The 27,682-nt window shown below is 42.4% G+C and overlaps 1 protein-coding gene and 1 long non-coding RNA gene across 7 annotated transcripts; both read right to left on the reverse strand.

The window, feature by feature from the left end:
• Positions 1-27,605, reverse strand: LOC132382536 (uncharacterized). 6 transcript variants are annotated; one of them, XR_009508377.1, is made up of 7 exons: positions 27,516-27,605; positions 19,660-19,770; positions 17,181-17,306; positions 15,279-15,367; positions 5,410-6,277; positions 1,757-1,921; positions 1-773 (listed from the first exon to the last, which is right to left on the reverse strand). It is a non-coding gene; the product is annotated as an uncharacterized LOC132382536 (long non-coding RNA). The 6 variants fall into 6 exon arrangements; XR_009508378.1 differs by lacking the exon at positions 27,516-27,605 and having other exon boundaries at positions 5,410-5,557; positions 19,660-27,507; XR_009508375.1 differs by lacking the exon at positions 27,516-27,605 and having other exon boundaries at positions 19,660-27,507.
• Positions 9,904-14,269, reverse strand: kbtbd13a (kelch repeat and BTB domain containing 13a). The gene has a single exon (XM_059952827.1). It carries the CDS (start codon positions 13,251-13,253, stop codon positions 11,889-11,891), a length of 1,365 nt encoding a protein of 454 aa, XP_059808810.1. The 5' UTR covers positions 13,254-14,269; the 3' UTR covers positions 9,904-11,888.
• Positions 27,606-27,682: the final 77 nt, after the last annotated feature.

A 27,682-nucleotide genomic window follows, 5' to 3' on the forward strand; every position in this document is an offset into this window, starting at 1 on the left:
TGTAAACTTTTAATCAATTAATATATTCCAAAGATCATACTGAAACCACAAAAACTGCAGGAACTTAATGTTCCTGAACAAAGATTGACAGCTTTATTTCATTCATATCATTAAAAAAACAAAGAAGCTCATACTGAATTTTAATTTTTAATAGACGTACAATCATACATTTGAATCATGTCAATATATAGTATTCAATATTTTTAATCATTTATAGAGTAAAAGATAGGAACAGCATCTTCCCCTCTGCCATCAAATTTCAGAATGCTACATAACCCATGAACATTACCTCAATATTTTTGCTCTATTATATAGACTCAGTGGCTACTTTATTAAGCAGAGATGTGGAGCCTGGTGTGGTCTTCTGTTGCTGTAGCTCATCAACTTGAATGTTTGATGTGATGTGCATTCAGGGGTGATCTTCTGCACACCACTGTTGTAACATGTGGTTATCTGAGTTTTTGTCGCCTTTCTGTCAGCTTGAACCAGTCCAGCATTCTCCACTGACCTTTCTCATTAACAAGGCATTTTCGCCCACAGAACTACTGCTCACTGGATGTTTTTAATTTCTCGCACCATCCTTTATAAACTCTGGAGACTGTTGTGCGTGAAAATCCCAGGAGATCAACTGTTTTTGAGATATGCAAAGCACCCTGTCTGGCACCAGCAATCATTCCATGGTCAAACTCACCTAAATCACATTATTTCCCCATTCCAATGTTGGTCTGAACAACAACTGCACCACTCTCTGCATGCTTTTACACATTGAGTACCTGTAATGAGATTGGCTGATTAGACATGTGTATTAATGAGCAGGGGTACAGAATTATATGTGCATATATAATAATTTATAGTCATAATAAGTTACAAAAGGTTGTATGGGTTCAACGTAAAATTACTGACTGAACTATTACAAACTTATATATATAGTTCCTATACAGATATTATTTATGTTGTGTTCATTCCAACCTTGAGAAAGCTATAGCTTTACTATTTCAGACATTTCAGTTCTCTTTGCAGTGGTAAAATTTATAAATTATTGACAGACTTAGTATTTGTCAAATATTCAGTAGGAATTTTTTTAGGTCTTGATGTTGTACAGTAATGAGGAAGCTTTAGCAGTGGTTAGAAAAACAAGCTTTGAGTGCAGAGTCAAATGCTTTGAAATCGAAGCCAATTTGTTTATAGATACCCAGTAAGGAAAGTTCAAAACCCTTGCTCCAACTGTGATGACTGCAGCTTCTCACAGGATGAGTTTTCCACAGGATGAAAATAATCTGGCAATATTATTACAACTCCTTTGTACTATGAATGTGACCATCCTCCAGATAATTACATGCAGATACATTTATTGATGGTGGGACAATATGCTTTTGGGAGAAGTGTTTTAATTCTTCTTGTGCTTAATATGTTGTCTTTCCCATGTGAAATCAGTAAACACTTCAGGTCATGAACATTATTGTAAGCTCAAAGTCATAATTGAAGTGACTATGTTGTTATAGAGTCCCTAATCATTTGGCACAATAATTCAAATTTACTTTGAATTGTTGTGCCGAATGACTAGGAACTCTACAACAATACAGATGTGACCTCAATTCAGTTTAATTATAATGATGCCCTTTAGCCCATTAAATTAAGAGCGCTGAAGAGTTACTACTGTGGGCTCTGATCCTGGCAGAAAAACATGGAGCGCTTTGCAAAGGCAGGGCATAAGCTGTTGTAGTTTTAGATAATCCTATGATCACTCTATTCTTACCTGAGAGCGTTCAGTAGGAAATCAGCTCTGCAGCTTTGTGTTCTTGAAGAACATTAGACGAAAGTCAAAAAGTTCAAAAGCTGAAGAGGGCAGCTTCACCGCCACCTCCTCTGTGGTGGTAGGTATTGAGCAATGATGACTGTTATTACAAGTTATGGCCAGATACTGCAAAATGAATAAAGGTACTTGGTCATGAATATCTAACAGCATGAGCATGTATAAAAGGTTCATCTTGCCAAAAAATGGAAAATAACTACATAAGAGAAAACAGGAGACAGACACAAATCAGGATGCTCGCCAAAAACCTAGGCATTAAACATAGAACATAGTACTGTACAGCACAATATTATCTCTTCAGTCCACAACCTACTCCAAGATCCTACCATCCCCCATAGCCCTACATTTTAAATTTCATTCATGTGCTTATCTAAGAGTCTTTTAAATGCCCCTAATGTATCTGTTTCTATCAACTTCAGCAGTGTGTTCCATGCATTTACCACTCTGTGCAAAAAAAACACATCTCTGACATCATTCCCCCCATACTTTCTCCCATCCCCCTTTCCCTCTCTTGCCTTATCTCCTTGCTTGCCCATCATCTCCCCCTTGGTGCTCCATGGCCTTCTGTTCTCTCCTATCGGATTCCCCCTTCTCCAGCCCTGTATCTCTCACCAATCAACTTCCCAGCTCTTTGCTTCATCCCTCCCCCTCCCGGTTTCACCCATCACCTTCTATTTCTCTCTCCTCTCCCCCCCACCTTTTAAATCTACTCCTCATCTTTTTTTCTCCAGTCCTGCCGAAGGGTTTCAGCCCAAAACATCGACTGTACTTTACTTCCACAGATGCTGTCTGGCCTGCTGAGTTCCTCCAGCATTTTGTATGTGTTGCTTGAAAAGGTACTTCCTCTCGTTTTAGCCATTGCCACCCCGGGGAAAAGACACTGGCTGGCCACTCTATGTTCCTTATCATTTATAGAACTCTATATCCCCCCCCCCCTCACCTTGCTTGCTCAACCTTTGGACAAAGTAGAAATGTTCAGTATCATCAAAGTGATTGAGAGGAAATACCATGTGTGTGCTGGAATCAATATTCAAATACCTCCAGGGCACGCAGCTGAACATTTCAGACTGGTTTTCACTGAATACTGGAACACATCTGCTACTTTCTGAGTGTATTACTTTAAACATCTCTGCCATTGCAATCTCTCTTTGAAGAGTGGAAATCAAAAGGCTTGACTTCTTGCCAACATGCCTAATTGCTCATGGTTATCAGCTTCAGCACCATTCTACCTATATATAACTTGTCAGAGGCAGCTTGTAAAAGATAACGGGTCAGTCAGTAAAGATTAGTTGGCTTTATCGTCAATTTGTGGAGCCGGAATGTTTTGTGCTGGATAGCTTGGCCTGAGAGCTGTTTCCAAGTTTTTTCAGAGAAGTAAAGCAAGTGAAGAAGAAACTTGTACAACAAAAAATGTCATTAAAAGTCAAACAGTAAGACCATAAGATATAGGAGCAGAATTAAGCTATTTAGCCCCTTGAGTCTGCTCTGCCATTTGATCATGGCTGATCAATTTCCCCTCTTCAACCCCAATCTCCTGCCTTCTCCTCGTACCCCTTCATGCCCTGGCCAATCAAGAATCTATCAACCTCTGCTTTAAATTATACCCAAGGACTTGGCAATGAACTCCACAGATCCACCACTCTCTGGCTAAAGAAATTCCTCCTAAACTCCATTCTAAAAGGATGCCCCTCTCTTCTGAGGCTGTCCCCTCTGGTCTTAGACTCTCCCACCATAGGAAACATCTTCGCCACATCCACATTTCAACATGCGACAGGTTCCAATGAGGTCACCCCTCATTCTTCTGAATTCCAGTGAGTAGAGGCCCAGAGCCATCAAACACTCCTCATCTGACAAGACTTTCAAATCCTGGAATCATTTTCATGAACCTGCTTTGAACCCTCTACAATGTCAGTACATCGTTTCTTCAATAAGGGGTCCAGATGTGCTCACAATACTCCAAGCGAGAAAAGGAGAATATATTTGAACAGTATTTTAAAAGCCACATGGCCATAAAGTTATAAAGTTAAAACAGCTTTTATTTCTAACTCCGAATAAAATAACGGGCCAAAATTGAGCACAATATGTTTGGTACTTATTAACAGCATTTCATGCAATTATTGTAATAGGTATACTGCATATTTGGGTTGTTTCTTAAGATAGTTTATCTAGGTGTTCCTTCATGTAATTGCTTCCATCTTAATTTCTAGTCATGTTTTCAATTAGTAAGAGCTGCTACCATGGAAACAATAATTCCACTCCAACATACACACATGTATGTAGCCACATCGCCAGCACTGCTTAATTTATGTTTTGCCTTAGCTTAGTTTCTGTAGTTAAACATTACAGATCGTATCAGGCTGCTGTTCCTCAGAGGAATTTTATCATTGGGTCCAACTACATACATTATATTGACTCACAATCAGAACATCCGAGAACTTTGCTGAAATATGAAAATGGGCATTTAGTTCATAGAATTATATTGTGCCGAAGATGGAAATTTAAAAATATGCTCTTTTCATAAACACGAGGAAGTCTGCAGGTGCTGGAAATCCAACGCAACACACACAAAATGCTGGAAGAAATCAGCAGGTCAGGCGGCGTCTGTGGAAATGAATAAACAGTCGACATTTCAGGCCGAGACCCTTTTTCAGGACTGGGGACGATGGCAGAATTAAAAGGAGGGGTGGTGGGGAAGGAGGCCAGCTGGAAGGTCATAGGTGGAGCCAGGTGGGTGGGAATTGTCAAGGGTTGGAGAAGAAGGAATCTGATAGGAGCGGAGAGTGGACCTTGGGAGAAAGGGAATGAGGAGGGGACCCAGGGGAAAGTAATAGGATGAGAAAAGGTAAAAGCTCAGATTAGGGAACAGAGGAGGAGTGGGGGAAGGGGAAGTCTTGTTTACCAGAAGGAGAAATCGATACTCATGCCATCGGGTTGGAGGGTACCCAGACAGAACATAAGGTGTTACCCCCTCCACCCTGGTGGCCTCATCTTGGCCCACCTGCAAGTGCTGCCTGTCACCCTGAATGGAGGTGAGGGAGGAGTTTTATCAGCAGGTGTAACACTTAGCACAATGGACAATGCACCCCTTCCAAGACATCAAAGCAAGGTTCATTATTTAAATGTTAAGTGAATTCTGCTCAGATGCAGTTGAGGGTAAGTAACAAGTACCGGCCTTGCCAATGGTGCCCAGGAACGAAAGAAAAATCTGACTGAGTTTTCCACATATGCAACATCTTCCTAATGATGTTGACAGCAGTCCAAACTAGAAACATTTTCAGTTGTGGATATTTTCACAGGGCTGCACTAACATTTTGCTGGCCACCCATAAGAAGGTACAGTGATGGCCAGAGGCAATAGGCCGAAACAGTAATTTCTTAAAAGCAGACTCCACCCTTAGAAATCTGCTGCCCTTCCCTCTCTGTAATGAAGTTCAAGGCAGATTTCTCATTTTCCTCTGTTCTGTTACTAGTTTCTATTTATAATTCTGACATTATTCCTTACGTTTCTGCCTCTGTGAATTGGGGATTTTCCTTCCTCTGTCACCTCAAGCAATGTACACAGAGTTCCCTCCCGCCCTCCATAAGAATTCCTCTCACCTTCTCTCTTGACCTCTTTTGGATTTGTGGATTTGGTCATTTGTCACCAGCTACTCATTAGAATCGATTTTCTGGCAAAAAAAATTCCTGACTTCCATTTGTATCAGCAATATAAAGGGGTAAGTGACTGAAATGAAAAGCACCGTCTCTGCAAAGTTCAAAGTGAATTTAATATCAATGTCACCAAATACTATCCTGAGATTCATTTTCTCACAGGCATTCACAGTAGAACAAAGAACCATTGAGAAACTACACACAAAAGCTGAGGCACCAATTGCAAATAAGACAAACTGCAAATACAAAAAAAAAAATAACGATAAGTGAATAAATAATACTGAGGACATGAGTTGTAAAGTCCTTGAAAGTGAGCATAGGTTGCATTCAGTCATCAGTTGAGTGTTGAGGTGAGTAAAGCTATCCTCGCTGATTCAGTAGCCTGATGGTTGAAGGGTGACAATTGTTCCTGAACCTGGAGGTGTGCTCTTTGCTTGTTTTTCCTTGGTATTGTTTTTTAAGGAGAGCACATTGAGGCATAGCTTCACTTGGTTTTCCAATGCCAGGTTTTATGTTCCAGGGACTAATTTCCAACAAAGAAATCCTTACTTTGGTCAGGATCACTTTTTGGGTTTTTAACAGTGTGCACTGTTTACCTGGCATTAATCTACATTAAGAGTTATGGTGGCCATTGAAAATACTAGCCACTTACCTGAACATTGTCAACAAGTGCCCCAATCAATTTTTAAATTAAATCCTTGTCCTATAGAATTATGCACTTTGCAATAGAGTTCTTGCTGTAATCAGTTGTTTTAATTTGAAGAAATGGTATCTTGATCCTTTCAATACAGGGAACATTTTAATCCAGGGTCAACTGAGCAAAAAAAAAAGCTAAATAAGACCAAGTGCATAAAAGCTAGAAAATCACTTCTCACTGTTTTAGGATTGAGTGGCCTCCTAGCTCTAAGAGTTAAAGGAATTTACAAATTGTTTATGTGATTGGTGAGGCATCACCAACATGGCTTCCTTCACCTTCCACAACTTATCGGATTCTTAAATAATCAGAGAAGCAAGTATTCATTCAAAAACTCCAGATCTCAGATCCAGCTTGTTTGGCAATGTTCATACACATTTATTGTATATATGGTGATTTTTTTTTCCCCTGCAGATACTGGATAAATGGAAGAATTAGAACATAAAGAAAAACTCTAATAAAGTTCAAATTGGAAGAAGGGTTAGGAAAGATGGTGCCATTGGTTTTTGCAAACCCAGGTGGCTTTTCCAAGTCTGTCCATGAAACAGCTTATTCTTCTTCTCTTATGTCTTTTCTTTCTTTTCAACGTGGTTGGAGTTCCGTCAGAGTCTGTGATCTACAGTTCAAACTATGGTTCTTCGCAAGCGGTGGGTTTTTGGACTAGCTCTGTAGTCTGGTGCGTTGCTATCTCCAGGAATGCCCTGAAGACCTGCGGCTTCTGGGAGTGGTCTCGCAGACAACCCAGTTCCTTGCCATTCGAAGCGTCATGGGAGGCTGAAACATCTGGATAGCAGGTGGTGCCAGAGTCAGAAGAAGGTCCCTGTACTCGAGCGAACCCCTCCCTCTTGCTCTCTTTTGATGGTGAGTGAGAGTCTGTCGGTCCTCGAGTCAGAGGTTTTGGAGAAGTGATGTGGAAGATTGCAACATCAGAACAGCGTGTTGCTGGTCTCCACTCTTGCTTTTGCAGGAGCAACTTCTCTGTCCCTCGATGGAGAGAGAGAGCCTGTCTGAGATACCGAAGTACTGGGCTATGACTGTAGTTTTTGACAGGGTCTGGATTAAGGTCTCTTTATGGGGCTTTTGCTGTTGTGTACATCATGGGGGCGGCGAGGGGGGGGTCCATGGTTCTGCTTGAACAAGTGGGGGGAAGGCAGAGGATCGATGTTTCTGCTGGTGTTTGTGTGATGAGAGTGGTGGGAGGTGGCTTCATGGTACTGATGTTTCTACCACTTATACTATGGGGTGTCTTGTTTCATGGATGTCTGTGAAGAGTAAGATTTTCAGGTTGTATACTGTATCCATTCTCTGATATGAAACTGAACACACTTGATTTGAAGTGTGGCGCGTGGCCAAATGGTTAAGGTGTTGGACTAGCAATCTGAAGGTTGTGAGTTCAAGCCAAGGCAGCCCTTGAGCAAGGACTTAACCCAGTTTGCCCAGCTGAAAATGGGTACTGGCAAAATGCTAGGGGTGTTAATCTCTTGATATACTGGTGTCCTCCCCGGGGGTGGGGGGGGGTCTCATACTTTCAGTTGCTTCACGCCACGGAAACTGGCATAAGCATCGGCCTGATGAGCATAAGGCTCGGGACAGACTTTAACTTTAATTTGATTTGAAGTCAAATGCGTTCATTTATTTACAAAATATCTAATTGTGGAAGTTTGTATATTCCTTCTATTTATTTTCTCAAAGGGAAGGTTCACTCAGTTTTTCTTATTTTAACTATAACAGTGAGAAGTGTACATGATCTGGAAGATTCCAAGCCAATAATTTGTCAAATAATTCTACTCATGGAGCAAACACTCCTCTACACAACTAAACTACTGGTTAATAAAGACCTAGATTTTTCTTTATAAAGCAGACATGACCATGTTGATGCTTCTCTTTTCCATTCTCCCATGATTCACTGCCCTGTCCTATCAGATTCCTCCTTCTTCAGCCCTTTACTTCTTCCACCTATCATCTTCCAGCTTCTCACATCACCCCCACCCACCTTCCCCCTCACCTGTCACCTTCTAGCTGGTATTCCTTCCCCTTCCCCTCCTCCCAGCTTCTTATTCTGGCTTTTCCCCCCTTCCTTTCCAGCCCTAATGTAAGGACTTGGCCAGAAATGTTGACTATTCATTCTTCTCCACAGATGCTGCCTGACCTGCTGGGTTCTTCCAGCATTATATGTGTGTTACTCTGGATCTCCAGCTTCTGCAAAATCTCTTGTGCTTGTACTTTTATAGATTTTTATGGGTGTATTTTTCTAAGTATTGAGGCTCATCTATTTATTAAGGGTTTCACATTTCTTTCTTGTATCAAACTTTCTTAAGTCAATCTTTAATTCCTCCTGTTTTGTCAGGAAGAGCTTTGCATACATTTCTGTATTTGTTGTTTGACCCACCAATTTGAGCACCATTACCAATTTAATATCACACCAAAATGCATTTGAAGCACGCAAAAATACACCACTAATGATGTTTAAATGGACAGTTTGAAAATACTTTCAAATGCCAAGGAATCAGGGGATTCGAGTAGAAAGCAGATACAGGGAACATTAGCCAATGAACAGCCCAAATCAGATTAACTGGTAGAACAAGCCCAAAGGGCCAAGTTACCTACTCCTGTCCCTTTGTTTCTATGTTATAGCAGATAAGGGGAAATAACAGCTAACAATTTTTCACAAATGTTAAAGCTGGCGTTCCAAAAGATTAAATTATATAGACTGTTTAAAAAAGATAACACATACAAAACTATGTTATGAGTATGGTGAAGGAGGAAATAGAATCTAGAATTAGAATTAGTATTCAATCTAGATTTTCAAATATCTGCTAGAGGTAAGCTAATGTCTATGGGTCAGGGATTATTTTTAGCAACGCACACACACACAAAATGCTGGAGGAACTCAGCAGGTCAACTTTCCACAGATGCCGCCTGGTCTGCTGTCCCTCCAGTATTTTGTGGGTGTTGCTTGGATTTCCAGCATCTGCAGATTTTCTCTTGTTAGGAATTAATTCTAATTAGGTTAGGTTTAACTCCTTGTGTACCAAGAGCAGGAACTGTGACTGGCCAGTACTTGCAATAGAAAAAAAAACAGATGAATGGGAAATTCATGAAGATCGAGTACTAATGGTGCAGAATGTTGGACGCTTTACGAGAATAAAATCATAACTGGTTTAAAATAGTTAAAATAAATTAATTTAAGGAATGGGGAGAGTAATAAAAATGTTTTAATAGACCATTGAGTCATTTTAACATGAATTCTAGGAATATAATCTCTTTACAAGGAGTAGAAGGTTAGATCTCCTTAAAATAATGTTTAATGTGGACTGTGACCAAACTGGAGGGAGTTACTATGATAATAATCCTTGTTTAGGTTGGACATGTTGGTAGCCACACATGACGTTAAAATGTTGGACTGGACTGTATCTTAATAACGGGGATAGAGTATCCTAGCATGGTAGCCTAGTGGTTATCACAATGCTTTACGGTAGAGGCGACCTGGGTTCAATTCCGGCTGCTGCCTGTAAGGAGTTTGTACATTCTCCCTGTGACCGCGTGGGTTGTCTCCGGGTGCTTCAATTTCTTCCCACAGTCCAAAGAAGGAGGAATTAGGCTAGGATTATATCAGGGGACTGCTGTGTGTTGTGGCTTGAAGGGTCAGGAGAGTCTATTCCACACTGTACCTCAATAAACAAAATTGAAAAATCAATAGGGTACTAGTTGAATTCAGCTTGAAAATATAGTCAGCACAACAGAATAAAGAAAAAAACTGCATTTTATTTTATTCTTCTATTGAATATTATCTAAAGGAAAAATCGGTCTGTTCCTTTCTAACCACATCAATGATAGCAATATTTATTGGCTCAGCATATTTTAGTTTCTTTTATTACATCGTTCTCATCCAATTGGTCTAGACTATTATGTAGTTCCTTTCTGAAAACAACTGACCCTTTCTCCCCTACTACCTCAGCATTTCCAAATATCAAAAAGCACCCCTGAACCTTCATGTCCCCCTTGATTATTTTGCCAATCTGCATTATTTTCTTTCACCTGGCTTGTGTCCCTTCCACAAGGAAAACAGTTCTTCTCTCTGTCTTTTTCATTTTAGACATCTCTCGCTCTATCAGATTGTTTGCAGCTTTAACTGTCTCAAGGAGAAAACTCCAACTTTTCTAACTCATCCCCCACCGCTCGTCTCTCAACCCTGGATTCATTTTAGTGAATCCCCTCTGCACCCTCTCTGAAGATTTTATATCTTCCCTTTGTTGGAACACCAGAACTGGATACTGGATTGTAATGTCTTATAAAGGTCTTTGCTCCTATATTCATGAAATCCCAGTATTATAAAAATCTCAAACACTTTCCCAGCCTGCTACATTAAACAAACAGAACACATATGACACCACACAAAATGCTTCAGGAACTTAGCAGGTCAGGCAGCATAGAGGGGAATAAACAGTTGATGTTTTGGGTCAGTCCTGATGAAGGATCTTGGCCTGAGAAGGGTCTTCCCCTGCATAGATGCTGCCTGACCTGCTGAGTTTGTCTCACATTTTCTGTCTTGCTCTGGATTTCCAGCATCTGCAGAATCTCTTATGCTTACAGCTCTGTTTTTGTTCTTCCCTAGTTGATTTGCCTTCCTCTCCTTGTACAAACCAAACTGCAGCATCTTGCATTGTTAAGTACTAAATTTCGCTTGCCAGCCATCCCCTCATTCACCGTCCTGTCAAAGTTGTCAATTTAGAAACTTGCTCCCATCGTCTGCCTTCATAATGTGTCATATGTTGTCCTAGTGCAAAGCTAATAGTGTTTAATAGACTGGGTTGTTTCAGCATACAGAGTTTAATTGCACGGAGTTCTGGGGCTACCTTCACCTATTGCTATTGGTGAAGAAAGAAAGTAGAAGTGGCAGATTACTCTAAATTTCCTGTCCCAAATCAGGAGCATCATCAAACTCACTTATTTACTTTTCTAATAATATATTTAGGTCTTTGATGCAGCAAACTTATCCAATGAACAAATGCCGGAAGAAGACAATAAGAAATATGTTTCTGCTAATCCTTGGTGAAGTTTAACATCGATATCCATTGGCAAAGCTTCTTCAATAATTACTCAGGATTCCCATTCCTGGGGAGATCATGAGGATTGATTATAAGTCAAGGAAACTGTAAAGCTAGCATTCAGAAAATATACAAAATGAACTTGCATGTTGACCCAATAAGTTTTGATGTCACTGATGTGGTCAGAAAAGAAAAGATAATTGTGTCATTACTTAAATAATTCAAAGTCAAAGTAAATTTATTATCATAAATTTGCTACCATATACTACCCTGAGATTAATTTGCTTGGAAAATAAAGAAATACAATAGAATTTATAAAAAACTACACATAAACAAAGACTGAAAAATAACCAATGTGCAAAAGAAGACAAATTGTGCAAATTACAAATACTGAAACTTGCTTTGTAAAGAGTCATTGAAACTGGGTCTGTAGGTTGTGGAATCAGTTCAGAGTTGAGACGAGTGAAGTTATCCACACTAGTTCGGGAGCCTGATGGTTGTAAGCTAATAACTGTTCTGAAACCTGGTGGCATGTGACCTAAAGCTCCTGTATCTCCTGCCCGATGGACCTGTGGAGAGCGAAGGTATTTTCTATTAATGACTGAGTTAGCTATTCAAGATGTATTTTTCCCTTGCCTACCTTATTGTGTATAGAATCAAACCCAGAAACATTGCAAGCTTGGTCAGTTCTGGTGCAGGGCAGTAAGCCCCCTCTTTGGCAGCCGAAGTAAGAAGGCGTGCATGGAGCCACTTTGGGGAAATCCAGCTCCCTCCCTTGCTGGTTTCCACTTGTCCTTTTGTATGTCATAGACTAGGGTCAGCATTCTGTTTACTGTAAAAACGTTATCACCTCTGATGGTTGCCGTGAAAAGTGCTCCTTTACTGTTGACATAATAGCCACACATGCTCATCCATTGTTGCCTGGTGAGGTTGAAGCAGTCGATGAAACACCTCAAGAAATCATCTGCTGGTCCGTTTCTCATGACGTACAGATTGTCCAAATGGGCCACCATGCAGTGACCGTAACTTTGCTGGCGTTTGAGTGTGGTTACAAGAAACCATTCATCCCTATGGGTCTTGTATTCATAGATGTCGGTGGTGTCCATTGGAAGCCAAAGGCACACAAAAATCCGGCTCATTGCTCGTGTGCAGGCTATCCCCTCTCCAGGTCTGGGAAGATGTGCAGCGAAGGACCATGTCTTGGATGCCACATGGTACTTCTCCACAGCTGTGAGCACTGTATTCTTGTAGATTCCTCCAATGGCAAAGAGGCAGCCATCTTGCCCTGTCAATGTTAGGCTGTGACGTAGGTGTTGCATACTGGGAAATTCACTCCAGCTGTTCCTTTCAGTATTGTAGCAAAAGTTAAGCTTTACGACCTGCTTGCTCAGTCCATCAACACCTCCAACTATGTAGATATTATTGTCCACCACAGCAATACCTGCGAGAGATGTGCTAGCTTTGTCGGGTAATGAGGTCAAAGTTCTCCAAGTATTCTCTGCTTCGTCCAAGTAGCAGATCATTCTGGAATGATCATCAAGATATTGAGAAGAGGGCGAATGAGTGGCCACAGCCACGAGTGTACTGGGAGACAGGGATTCAATGTAGTCCAACTGATCCTCAGGTAGAAAGCTCAAGTCCTCCCTTATGTTAGAATAAATATCTCTAATAAACAGAGCAGATGCATGGAAGAGTTCAAAGAGCCCATACACTGCTGCTGTCTGGAGCATCACCAAGCAGTTCTTGGAGTTGATGATGTTGATAAGATGTTCAGTCAGAGGCTTCACTTGCAGGAAGCCTGCACACTCAATGGCATCAGTGATCTCCTCGCTGTTCAGAATGGGGTGGTCCCCTTGCAGAACTCTCACCGTTAAAGCGAACCCTCTGGCCGGCAGCTGCTGCAGGTGGATCTCCTCCATCGAGCACTCCCGCATGCCAGACTCAAAGAGAGCCCTGAAGTATTCGCTGCCCTTGATCAGTGTGCGCTTCTCCACGGTGAAGATCTCGGCCTCCACTCTCACTCGCACGGAACCCGCTGCCGGCAGCATGGTGCGGTCGAGCTGAGCAGCTCAGGTCTCCGACCAACAATCAGGGAGTTAGCAGCGACATTTAGAGTAGCAGTTAGGAGCCTTATCCGCACGAACACGCTTCCACCAGCAACAGAACCAAACACAAGCCTCAGTAACTTCCAGTTATTCGTTGTTTCTTTACAAGGCCTAACTGCGCTCACAGTCTCCGGGGTTAGACTATTAATATCTCAGCTGTGAAGAGCTGTCCTTGGCTGCAGATATTTTTAGGTGAAACCCGAGAACAGTGGACAAGGTTACAACCTGCATCTCTGCCAGCCCCCTTTAGAGCTTAGAGTCAATTCTCTATTGGATCTGAATTCCACGTACAGAGATATATAAACTCATGAGGGGCAAAGACGGGGTTAATGTTCACCGTGTTTACCTCAGTGTAAGGGCCTCTAAGGCCAAAGGGCATAGATTTAAGCTGAGAGGGAAAATACTTGGAGGGGACTTGAGAGGAAAATGCTTCAGTCAGAAAGTGCTGGGTACAGAATTAGCTGCCAGAGGAAGGAGAAGATGTTGGTACAATTACAATGTTTAAAAGATGTCGAGCAGGGGCTCCCAGACCCCTCGGTGAATGGTATTGATCCATGACACAAATAAGGTTGGGAACCCCTGGTTTAGAGGGATATGGGCTGAAAACAACTAAACAGAACTAATTCAGATAGACACTTTGATTGGTATGGATGAGTTGGGCCAGACAGCCTGTATTCATGCTGCTTAACTCTATGGCAATATTTCAATGGTTATATCACTGGCAGTGACTGTCACATTTTGTGTACATTTATAACCACTGTAAGGAAATCTAGGGTATGTTGCGTATGCTAAAATGACAGTGCTGGTCTTTTGAACAGAGGAGATATCTGAAACTTGGCAGCCGAGCCCCTGAGGATGGTAACGTATGCCGCCAAGAAACTGCTTTTTTCAAGTATTAGTTTTGGATTCCAGTACCTAGACAGAGACAGACACACACACACAATCTCTCTCTCTCTCTCTCTCCCTCCCTCCCCCCCCTTTTTCGTGTTTGTTGTTCCTTTCCTTACCTCGTGGCACGTCAGCGGCAACATTGCCGATCCTTTAGAACTTTGTCTGATTTTTACGAGGCTGAGTTGCTCAAACCAGCATGGATGGAAACTGTGCAAGGAGCCGGCCAGATTCAAACCCTGGATTTGTCCCAGTGTGGATGCCGCTTTGCCACTGGCCAGCTTCTTTTATGTTTGAGAAACAAGTGAAATAAGACCAGAATTACACATTCCCCCCCCCCCCCCACCCCCGAACTCTACTACATTCCTGCTGAATGTGAGATAAAAACTCAAAATTAAGATGAACTTCCATAATCAGTGGCCAAACCAGTTGTGGAACTTTGTCTTCACGTTCAGTCACCAATTACCAAGACAGAGTAAAGCTGCTGACCCACCAATATAAACCAGATGCATCTCCCAGTCACTCTGCCTGAATGTGTCAGGCAAAATGCTCTCCACGTTGAGCCTTATCAGATAAATAATTGGAAAGATTTGGACATCTGCTGGACATTCCCTGGGATTTGAGTGTGGGATTGAGCAAAAGGTTTAGTGGCAAAAAGAAGGCATTTGATGGGGGTGTGGCTCAGGAGAAACTCAGAAAGAAGAACACTAGAAGTGGGAGGAATCATAGAAGGAGTTAATCCATCAAATGGGCCAATTGGCCAGTTGTCCTTCTGACATTCTGATAATGTTCAATGACATCAGTTCAGTGTAGTGATCTTTGGCTGAATTAAAGCACTTTGAAACTAATTGGATAAAGTTTTGGCTAAAACTAACTAGAAGGATATGATGTCATAGATTCATAGAATTCTATAACACATCACCAAGCCAATGAAAATATAAAAAGACAGCAAATACCAGAAACAATCAGCAGATCAGAGAGCATCTGTAGAGAGAGTATCAGTGAATATTTCGAGTTTAAGAACCTTCAGTATCTAACAAAGGGTCTTTGACCTGAAGCATTGATTTCATTTTCACTTACCACGCTCACCATTGAGAGCATCCTGAGAAGGTCCATCTCCATTTGGTGTGGGAGCTGCCGAGCATTGGACCAGAAGTCCCTACAAAGGGCTGTAAGAACAGTTGAGAGGATCATAGGGGTCACCTACCATCCATCAGGGACATTTATCAGGAGCACTGCATATGTAGGGCATTTAGAATTATTAAGGATCCCACTTATCCATCCAGCATCCTCTTTGACTTTCTATCATCAGGCAGGAGACTCCGATGCATAAAAGCAAGAATGGTCAGGATGGGAAACAGTTTCTTCCCCCAGGCCATTAGGCTTCTGAACTCCCTGCCGTATCACATTCAAAGTGTCTCTGGTTAATCAGTCCTGTACCATGCAAAATTTAGTTGATGCACATTAGTTTACTTCGTGCATCTGCAGACTTCATTCTTACTTTCATTAGTTATTATGCCTTATGTGTGTTGTGTGTTCTACTGTGCTTTACACCCTGGTTTGGAGAAATGTTGTTCGTTTGATGGTATACCTATCTACCATTAAATGACGATAAATTTGACGCGATACTGCCTGACTTGCTAAGTGTCTCCAGCCCTTTTATTGTTTTTAACATCAGCAAGATATTAAGCCCATCAGGAATCTGCTAACTCCAAAAAAGTTAGCAGATTTCCTCAGATTTTGCCAATATTCCCAGCGCTATTCCCTTTTAAACGGAGATTCAATTCCATTTTGAAAGTTTGTTTCTATTGTCCTTTCAATTTAGGAATGAAGTGAATGGTCATTTATATCCTTAAATTGGTGTTCCATGCAGGAATGGACAATGTGAATTAAATAGCTTTCTTCAGATTTAAATATTTATTTTTTTAAAGCAACTTTGTAACTGCAGCCAAATTCATAGTCACAGCTGCAGTAGTTTAGAATTCAGTTGTATTTGACTTGGAGGCAGTAATCCCACGCACCAATGCCCTTAACACCAGTAGCAGCCCTCCCCACTTTCCCATGATATGTTTAGTTTACTGAAACAGTAACTTGGTTTACTAGAACTTTCCATGCTGCTCAGAGACAAAGTGCAGAGTGACTCAAATCCCAGAATAAACAAAACAACTGGACCATAAATGTCCCATAGTTTGCAATGTTGGTAATGCCTCTGAATGTAGAAGAGAATTTAGAGTGATCCGCTTTTATAAATGGAGGACTCAAACGATATTAATAAACACAAGAGATTCTGCAGATGCTGGAAATCCAGAGCAACACACACAAAATACTGGGGTTACTCAGCAGGTCAGGCAGCATCTATGCAAAGAAGAAAAAAGGCAATGTTTCAGGCCAAGACCCTTCATCGGGACTCAATTCATCAGGTCCCACTTAATCAGTCCTGATGAAGGATCTTGCCTTGAAACATCGACTCCTTTTTCCCTTTCCATATATGCTGTTTGACCTTCTGAGCTGTTGCATGAATGAAGTCTCTGGAGAGAAGTACTGCTAGACTACATGACAGTTTATATGCTCAAGAGCAAAGAAAAATTCAGGACAATTGAAACAAATCCATATTTACGATGCTTTCTTTGTAACAGTTCGAAAAGCCTGGATCGTCCCATCATCACACCTCCCTGTTCACACCTATATTATAGACACCCCAATACACACAAATAACAAATTTAAATCAGCCTTGTCTGTGTTTCCAATGAACAGTTCACGGTTCTTCAGGACCCATTGTTCAGAGCTGCATTTTGGATTTAGTCCACAATTCATATTCAAATCTTAAGGCTAGTGGCTGAAGTCAGTTAGTTATTTGCTGCTTGAGCTAACTGCTAAAATCACTCTTAAGGCTGATTTATGCTTGTGCGTCGCATCTACACCGTAGGTACCGCATACCCTACGCCGTAGGGTGACGTGCACCTCCCCAAAAAAATAACTCACGCGTCACGGCGACGTAGACTGCAAAAACTGTGATTGGTCAGCTTGGTAGCTTCGCATTTCCGGTTGCTTCTTCTCCGCATGTCTGTACACTGATGCGAAATAGATGAACCAAATCATCAAATCCACCTGCCGACATGCAGAAATGTTTGAAATGCATTTCCTCGTCCATGTCTCTCATGAAGAAACTCAACACAGTGGCATAGAAACCCCACCGCCAACTAGCGTTCTGGCGCACACCAACGGATGCTCGCTACAGCATAGAGCCATCGCAGAAGTGAAAATCAGGGCTACTGCGTAGGCTACGGCGTAGCCCGTACGCACAAGTATAAATCAGCCTTTACAGTGCGTGTTGCTCTCAAATGGCTTTAATTTGGCCTAGCTGCAAATTTAACTAATTTTGACACAAGTTCAGAGTGTTGGCCGTTTAACTGAGTTTGAAGATAAGCAAGTATTCTGAAAGAAGTTATTATGAGGCTTAGTACTTCAGGAGCTATTCTGAGTCAGTCTGGGGTAAACAGGCTTAGTGTCCTGTAACCAGACTTCACTCAATAAATTCAGAAGGAATCAAAGGCATAATGAAAGTTCAAAGAACTAAAAGTTCTTTGATTTAGCGATTAGATGTCAACTTTATCAGACACCACAGCTGCAATCTAAAGCAAGCTTGATATTCATTACTTATAGATAATGCATCGCAGGAAGCTCATTCCTTCGTAGGAGACCACTCAGCCCGTTGAGTCAATGGAAGCCCTCATCTGTCTGGTTCCCTCATTTATTCCCTAGTTACTTATCCGTTATGTTTTGTAATGTCAAAATATTAAATTAAACCAAATGAAGATGGGAGTCTGAAAATATGGGAGTAGTTCGTTTTCTTTTAAGCAAAGCACGCACGTATCTCTTGGTGATGTGATGATGTATGCAATTAACATATTTTTACATTTAACTTGTAATTAATTATTTAAATGAACAAGAATACTTAGTGAAACTATATATATATCACAGCTGGCATCATATTTTCTCACCAACCACCTATGCTGGGAGTAAGTTAACATCACAGTGGGTTGTAGGAAGAACGTGTAAGCTCCGCACAGACAGACAGCACTGGAGAATGTGGCTGAGCCCGGGTTACTGGAGCCGTGAGCCAAATGCATTACCTCTTTACAGTGTGTGTGTGTGTGTGTGTGTGTGTGTGTGTGTGTGTGTGTGTGTGTGTGTGTGTGTGTGTGTGTGTGGTATGTAAGTGTGGCAGGGTGGAGATGTGTCTCTACCAAAGGTGGTGGAAGGCACTCCTTCCCTCCGCTAGCCTCCAGCCCTCTCTTGGGCAAGGTGTAGCCCCTGCTTAGTCTCCCCGTTGGGGTCATGAGAAGCCATGTGAATAGGTGGTGGACAGTCGTATGAGCAATTGTTGCTTTTCACAAGCCCTGGTTAAGCAGCCACTGATGCCAGGCAGACAATCTCTGAAGAGTATTGATAATGGCTGGGGTCACCCATCTTGTAAAGGCACTGTCCAGAAGAAGACAATGGCAAACCCCCACTTCTGTAGAAACAATTGCCAAGAACAATCATGGTATCCATGATCACCCACGTCATATGACATGTCACATGATGATGATGATGATGTAAGTGGGGTGTGTGTTTCTGTGTATGTATGTTTGTGTGTGTGAGATTTTGTGATATCTGTATGTTTGTGTGTATGAATGTGTGTGTTTGTGTGTGTGAGCATTTGGGTGTATTGTGGATGTGTGGTGTGTGTATAAGTGTGCATGCGTTTTTGTGGTAGGTGCTCGTTCGTGTGTGTGATCTCTGTTCAATGAACTCTCCAACGTGCACTCCCAGTTTAGGTTGCAACCAGGCAGAATCCTGTTTGTGCTGCTTGGTGTTTCCTTGACTGGAATTTTCACCACCTTGTTTAGAAAGGAGCACTGCCATCAATTGGTTACATAACAAATGTGAGTTAAAATATGGATAATAACAAGAAAAATATTTACAGAGCAGGGAGGAAGGAATTTCTGCTCTCTAAGTTAATATTAAGAGTCAAAAGAATTTAATGGACTCCCTGTCCATTCCATTGAACTCTGATTTGATACCAGATTCACACTTAAATGGTAAAAAGTGACTGTTCTCTACACTGCCTCATGTCAACATTCGGTCTCGTTCCAGAGTTACCTGTGTTTAATGTGTGCAAAATTTTAATTATTTTGCAACATGGCTAAACTGCCAATGTACATGCACCAGATAAATCTACTTCATTGCTTTTCTGAAATAAATGGTGTTCAGGCTCACAGAACTGCTGCTTTTAGCCCTCTGAAATTTCATGTGATTCCTGTAGGACCTTACTCATTTACTGGATGCATAGAAAATGATGACAATCCAACCAAATTTGTGTTTGAAAACATAATATTCAATCACTTTTCTTAAGTCAAGAACAATATGTTTTGTTATAATTGCAATTTGCCAATGAAGGCAGCAGCTTAATACTTACTGTCCGTTCTGCCGCTGGCATTTAAGTCATCCATCTCTGGCGGTGTTCAAGGCTTCCTTCATCGTGTCAGTAACTTCTTCCCAGTTTTCACTACCGTCAGTCATGCAGTTCCTGGGTGGAGACTCAGGAATACCATCACACTCAGATGTAGAAGGATTCTTCATTGCTGTTTCCATAACAGTTTTGTTTTACCTGTCAGGGTTATTAGCCCCGAATCTGGAGGACAGGTGGACCACTCTTGGTCTGGCCTCTACCCTTTGACCTGTTCGGCATGGGTGACTCTACTAAGAGCCAAAGCATAAGTCCTGACTCCAGCCAGCATATCTCTCCTGCTCTAAGAGGCATGCAAGCCTCCAAACCCAATGACAAGACTCTGGTCCACTTGGAGGAGCAACTTAATAACAGAAATATTAAAGGTCCTTGAGTGACATTTTCCAGTATGGCCATGAACATATAAAACAAGACATGTTACTTGATTGTTGTGTGATTAGGAATTGAACGGTATTTTGCAACCTCATTGGCATTACAGATATACTGGTAGCGTTCCAAAGGGTATGCACAGACAGGGGATCTATATAAACTGCACGCATCTTTGACTGTGGTAGGGTTTGTTGAGAGGAAAGTTATTAATGATACTGGGTTTCAGGAATAGAGGAAGATAACTCAAAGACAGAGAGTTATGTTGATTCTCTGTAGAACACTGTTAAGTGAACAACTGAAGAGTTGTTTCAGGTCACCACGATTCAGGAGGAATGTGAAGACTGTACAGAAAGGGGAGGACCGGTTTGCTGTAATGGTTTTGTCAGCAAGGGTCTCCAGCTACAAAGTCAGGGTGGAGAAGCTGGGGATGTTCTCTTTGGAGCAGAGAAGATTGACTGGAAATATATTAGAGATGTATAAGATGAAGAGCATTTAGAGAGGGTACATAGAACATTGAATACCACACAGGAACAGGCCACCATTGTATACAAAACCCCAAAATTTAATTCTTCCTATCTATAGAACAGAGAGCAATTATGTCATCACACATCACTAGAGCTCCAACATGCTCTCCATTGTGCCCACAAAGAGGCACAGCATCTATAAGGGCAGCTCAGGACGTGACAGCAAACAGATTCCATCGAGGCTTGACCTCCGTAAGGATCATCTGTAATGTTTTGCTGCCCATCGCCTGAGGAGACAGATGGGAATTTGGACTCTGATTTGGCCGCTGATTCTTAAATAAGCTTTGTGAACCTAGGGAGGGGGTTCAGAGATCTGTCAAATCACCCCTGCCTTCTAAGAAGCCTCAGAAGCTATCCTTGAAGGAAGGTCTGGAGGAGATAGCAACACCCAAACCATTTGAAATCCCTTCTGTCTACAAGAGCTTGGAAGAGATCTTTGACAAGAGAAAGGCCTTGACTCTTCCACTGCACTGAATCTATGACTGTGCTATAGGCTTGATGCCTGGTACTTGTCCCCCAGAGAGTCAATTATATGCACTCTCAGGCCCAGAAAGAAACACGATGGAGGAGTATATAAAGGAAACTTTTGCCATGAGTTCATCCGGTCCTCCACCTCACCCGTCTGTGCAGGCTTCTTCTTCATACCAAAGAAAGATGGTAGCCTGCAGCCATGCATTGATTATAGGGGTTAAACTGCATAACGGCCAAGAGTTGTTGCCCCCTTCCACTCATGGATTCAGCCTTTGAGATGATCCAAGGAGCATGAGTATTCACAAAGCTAGATCTGCGGATTGCATAAAATCTGGTCCGTATAAAGGAGAGTGATGAGTGGAAACTTTGGCTCGCTGACAGCTCTGCTGAGGGCATGAAGAAATCCATGGGACCTTTTGTATGGACTACTGTAGCAGAAGCTTCATTTGCAGAGCTTAAACAGTGGTTCACAGCAGCTCCCAGCCTGGCTTCTCCTAACCCGGACCTTCCCTTCATTGTGGAGATGGACGTCTCAGACATCGGAGTGGATGCCATCTTGTCTCATCCTCAGATGGTAAACTGTACTCGTGTGCATTCTTCTCCAGGCACCTATCCCGGCAGAGAGAAGCTGTGACATCAGGAATTGCGAGCTTCTTGTGGTTAAGTTAGCTTTGGAAGAATGGCATCACTAGCTAGAGGGGGCCGAGAACCCTTTTATCATTTGGACAGACCACAAGATCCTGGCTTATATTCAGGAGGTGAAGAGGTTGAATTCCAGACAGGCCAGGTGGTCCTTGTTCTTTAACTGCTTTGATTTCAACCTGACCTACCAACTGGGTTCAAAGAACCAGAAGCCTTGTCCCATCAGTCTGATGAACCAGAACTAGACGAGCAGCCTACCACCATTTTGCTTCAAGCCAGAGTGACAGTGTCAATTTGTTGGGGAATTGACACTCTTGTTTGCAAGGCCCAAGGGCAAAGGAAGACTCCGGAGAACGATCCTCCGGGTCGGAGGTTCATCCCAAGTCCCATCTGGTCTCAGGAACTCCACTGGGGGTATTCGTCGAGAATGGGCGCTCACCCTGGGGTAGCCAGGACTCTTGAGTTTATCAAGAGGAGGTATTGGTGTCCTGACATGATGAAAGAGGTCCGGCAGTGCGTCCAGGCATGCGAGTTGTGCGCCCGGAGCAAGGAGCCCTGTACCCGAACTGAAGAGACCCTCCACCCCCTAACTGTCCCAGAAAGACCGTGGGCACCCACCTCCTGGGTCTGGCTGCCCATTCATGATTTGCTTCTCTGGGTGGAATCTAGAAAGCTGGCACACAAGTTCATTGGACCACTCAAAGCTGAGGAAAGCTTACACCTTGCGGCTCCCCAAGACCCTAAAGATCGATTCCACCTTCTACATTGCTAAATTAAACACTGCCTGCACCAGCCACTTAGACCCACTACCGTCAGCCCTGCTGCCACACAGATTTATCGAGGGGGAACAGACATTCACGGTGAGAAGACTTCTGGACTCACATACTGTTCAGGAAATTCAGCAATGCCTTGTGGATTAGGAAGGATTCAGAACCAAAGAGAAGTGCTGGGTGCCTGAAAGAGACAGCTTGGATCTGACTCTCATCCACGACAACCATAACTATCTCTCCAAGTAGCCAGGGCCGTCAGGAGTCAGCCGTAGGTGAGGGGGTCCTGTTACAAGACGCTCCCGACTGTACCAGCCTCCAGGGTTTAGATGCTCCAACTCTCCGAGGTACGGATAGCTGGCACATCTCCTTTAAGGGTTCAGGATGGTCCCACTAATTGGCAATCACATTTAGGGCGTGAGGAATTGAGTACTTAGAGGTTCAGTGCTCAATCGTAAACCCTTTTAGTGTTATCATCGCTTAATTAATTTTGTGCTCATTTCTTGGTCTGGTTTGATACTGTGTCTCAATCCTTGCTTACAATACTCTGGCATTTGTGTTAAACCATCCTTGTCAAGGACCCTCATCACATATTCTGGATTCTGCTCCCTTCTTTTCCAGCCCTGATGAAAGACAATGGCCCAGACCTTCGACTGTTTATTCCCTCCACGGATGCTGCCTGACCTGCTGAGTTTCTCCAATATTTTGTGTGTGTTGCTCTGGATTTGAAGTCCTGAGGGTGAATCATTCTGATCGTTTCAGTAGGGACAGTAGAAACAGTGCCAATCTGGGTTTTCATAATGCAATTTAAAAGTTAATTTAAACTGCAGTGCTTTGGGGAAAGACAAGGGAACTAGATCTGACAGAATTGCTCCACAAAAGGACAGTGGAGTCTAGATGGATCAAATGGCCTGTGATTGAAGAATGCAATCATTTTAAGAGCAGGTACCAATGCAAATCATGAGTTTCCTGCACATCCCCTCCTTTAGAAAAAGTATTTTGCATGTTTCCTGAAGAATTTTCACCAAATGATGATTGCTGAGATTGGATTCAAGAATGCCAGATACGTAATTACTTTGCTTGTTCATCTATGAGTGGAATGTTGCTGGCGAAAAACTGCAAAGTGTTGAGAGACTGAACAAATTTTGAACAAAAAGGACTCCAAGCAATCTCAACGAATGCTGTTTACAAATTCTGCAGGGAGAAGGGTATAAAGGATCTCTGAGATTACATGGAAACACATTAGAATTGCTCTAACATGTAAAAAGGGGGCAATATCAGAGAGAACATCTTCTTCTTAGGCCCTTAGCTCCTGGTGAAGCTTAGGCCATCAATGGCCTCCCATCTCCACCACGAAGTTGATGGTATGCTTGGAATTCATCAATGTTTCTGTAATCCACTGTAGAGGAGATTGGCCTATACAGCCTCTTGGCCAGACTGACCCATTTCCACCTCTCACGATGGGGATCTAGGGTTGGACTTTGAGGGGCAGAAAGAACATCAGAAGATGCTAAGAGAGGAAGATTCACAACTCAGCGTGACTGAAAGGCCCCCTCATAAAGAGAGTTAGGACAAAATTTGGGGTGTAGATAAATACAAGCAAAATAAAAGGTCACAAGACCAACCTACAGAGTTAAATTGCATTTTTCCCAAGTCAAGCAGTCATTCTGCCTAAAATGGCTGCTCTAATTTTTTTCTGAATGGTTGTCAACATAAACCCTGAGCCAATATCTACTTAAATTTTCAAATGGCATTTGATCAAGTTCTACCTAAAGCTAGATTAAAATCAAAAGGGGGGGGGGGTGGTTTTCAATTCTTGGATAATTTGGGATTAATATTAGAGAACAGCAGAGCCAGGTTAGAGCTCTAATGAGAGGTTGAGGAGAAACACTGAGTGGGTTGGCTCTAGTAGACTCAACACTGGGTATTCTCAAGTAGTGCACTGAAGAAGCTAACGCACATGATTTATACAGTAGAAGTCAGTGTTAATTATTAGTACAAATATTGATCAAAGTGAACAGTCCCAGCTGAGTTTAGTCCGGGATCACCAAGCTCCTCTACTGTGCTCTCAGGAAAGGAGATGGTCAGATGCCAGATGCAGCACAGAGGCAGGGGCTGAGTACGTAGGCATCCATTAACCATATAACCATATAACAATCACAGCACGGAAACAGGCCATCTTGGCCCTCCTAGTCCGTGCCGAACCCTTAATCTCACCTAGTCCCACCTACCCGCACTCAGCCCATAACCCTCCACTCCTTTCCTGTCCATATACCTATCCAATTTTACCTTAAATGACACAACTGAACTGGCCTCTACTACTTCTACAGGAAGCTCATTCCACACAGCTATCACTCTTTGAGTAAAGAAATACCCCCTCGAGTTTCCCTTAAACTTCTGCCCCCTAACTCTCAAATCATGTCCTCTAGTTTGAATCTCCCCTACTCTCAATGGAAACAGCTGTTCACATCAACTCTATCTATCCCTCTCAAAATTTTAAATACCTCGATCAAATCCCCCCTCAACCTTCTACGCTCCAATGAATAGAGACCTAACTTGTTCAACCTTTCTCTGTAACTTAATTGCTGAAACCCAGGTAAGATCCTAGTAAATCGTCTCTGCACTCTCTCTAATTTATTGATATCTTTCCTATAATTCGGTGACCAGAACTGCACACAATATTCCAAATTTGGCCTTACCAATGCCTTGTACAACTTTAGCATTACATCCCAACTTCTGTACTCAATGCTTTGATTTATAAAGGCCAGCATTCCAAAAGCCCTCTTCACCACCCTATCTACATGAGACTCCACTTTCAGGGAACTATGCACAGTTATTCCTAGATCTCTCTGTTCCTCTGCATTCCTCAATGCCCTACCATTTACTCTGTATGTTCTATTTGGATTATTCCTGCCAAAATGTAGAACCTCACACTTCTCAGCATTAAACTTAGTCTCGATAGACCATGGATTTGCACCTTGGAAAGTTTCCAGGGCGCAAGCCTGGGCAAGGTTTTTTTTTAATGGAAGACCGCCAGTTGCCCAAGCTGCAAGTCTCCCCTCTCCATGCCATGGATGTTGTCCAAGGGAAGGGCACTAGGTTACAGCTTGGCACGGGTCGTCGCAGACAAGTGTGCGGTTAAGTGCCTTGCTCAAGGACACACACACAGCCTCAGCCAAGGCTTGAACTAACTACCTTCAGATCACTAGACGAACGCCTTAACCACTTGGTCACGCACCAACACAGGGGCTGAGTAACAGCAATCTGAACAGGCGTGTCCTCAAACAAATTTTCTAAGAGACTCTGTAGTTATGAAGAGGTGTAGTCACAAAGTGCAGTCATTCTCAAAACTAGGAGCCCGTGATTAGTGCTAATCAGCATCCACTTAAATAATACAAGTAATACAGAATCCCTGAGCATATTGGAACAAACTTAAGCTTAAACAGAAAGCACCAGGATACTGCATTACCAGGAGTGAGTTGCTTGAGATAAGCACAAGGAATTCTAAACAATTATAGACTCTCATTAAACAACAATTAACCAGTTTGGGTGCTCTAAAAACTTTGGAGCCCAATGCTGTCCAGCCCTGAAGAGCACATTACAGGCATTCATTAGCTGAAAATGTTAATTTTAAATAACGGGGAAGAACAAAGGACATTAATTCAAATTAGTAGCGGTTAAGTTTGGAATTGACGTTAGAAGTTTCTTTTTGCTACAGTTGCAATAAAGTGATCAATATTATCCTTGAATTTGTTCCAATGATACAGAACATATTGTATATGGCATATGGCTGTATATGTTTCCTGTTCTGATAATTTAGTATCCGATGAGATTATTTGAATGAATTAATCTGAGGAAGGCTGAATTTAAATAAATAAAGGAGATTCGGGCGCTTATCAATCTGTGTCGGTAAAACTGATGAACAGAATTCCCTCTGCTCGCTGAGAGTCATTAGAAAGAAAATCCAAGTTTATGGCCAGTTTAAGTGCTCTCAATACAAACTTGCAGGAGCATCAGCGGTCTTAAATGATTGAAAAGCAGAGTACTGCAGAATGCGTGAAATCTGATACCTAAAGAGGTAATGTATCTCAGGCATGGTCTGTAGAATGGAGGTAACTTTTCAGGCTGAAAGGCCTTTTGGCCCCTTGAATCCATGCTGACCATCAAGCACCAATCACACTAATCCTATTTTGCCCTCATATTTTCAACACAGTCTCCCAAAACCTTACCAATCTCCTACACACTAGGGGCAAAATACTGTGGTCATTCAACTCAATATGTCAATACGAAAAAGATGGAGACAATCAAGTCAGCACGCCAGGGTGTTGGACCTCAAATATTAGGTTCAAGATTCAAGATCCAAATTTATTTGCCACGTGTACATTGAAGTACACAGTGAAATGAATCATTTGCGTCAACAACCAACACACCTGAGGGTGTGCTGGGGGAGTCCGCAAGTGTCACCGCACGTTCCAGCGCCAACATAGCATGCCGACAATGCTCAGCACAGAACACAAACCATAACAAGCAACAAAACAACAACAGGAAAACAAGCCCCATTCCTCCCTCCCACCCACGCACAGGCACGGCCCTCCAATCCCCAGACAGGCTGTCTTCAGCCTTCAGCCTCCAGCGGACTTAGACCCTGACTTTCGGCCTCTGGGTCACTTGCAGTGATTCGCAGGTTCAGGCTCCATCCAATGGGCCTCGACTTCTGGATTTCTGATTCGACCCTTGGGCCCCGATCCTCGGTGTCGACCCCAGAACACGCCAGTCACCAAGCACTTTGAATTAGGTGGGCTGCCGCAGCAGAGGACCACGATCATACACCCAGTGGCCACTATATCAGGTAAAGTGGCCACCGACTGTATAAGTCTGATGCTAATTTAAAATTATGTTAATTTATGTCTGCCCTCACCCTGCAATGTACTGAGCTGCTGTAAAAAAAGTTAATTTTCATGGAATTGTATACCTGTGATAACAACAATAAACTTGAACATGCAAACAAGTGAAAATCAAAAACCTTCCTCACCCCACAAAGGTGTCTGACCTGCTGAGTATTTTCCCGTAAGGGAGTTACGATTATGATAACAGATGTAATTTTGTGATCCCTCAGAAGGGTAATTGATTGTCACAGTGAGGCCGTTTCAAAAGGTGAATCTGAAATCTCGATATTCGATAATTCCTGAGTTTTAGAGA

Source organism: Hypanus sabinus, chromosome 28 (assembly GCF_030144855.1).
Source record: "Hypanus sabinus isolate sHypSab1 chromosome 28, sHypSab1.hap1, whole genome shotgun sequence".
Taxonomy (NCBI): Eukaryota; Metazoa; Chordata; class Chondrichthyes; order Myliobatiformes; family Dasyatidae; genus Hypanus; species Hypanus sabinus.

Excerpts from the sequence above, each read along its gene's own strand:
- kbtbd13a (XM_059952827.1), bottom strand. The coding sequence starts at position 13,253 with ATGCTGCCGGCAGCGGGTTCCGTGCGAGTGAGAGTGGAGGCCGAGATC.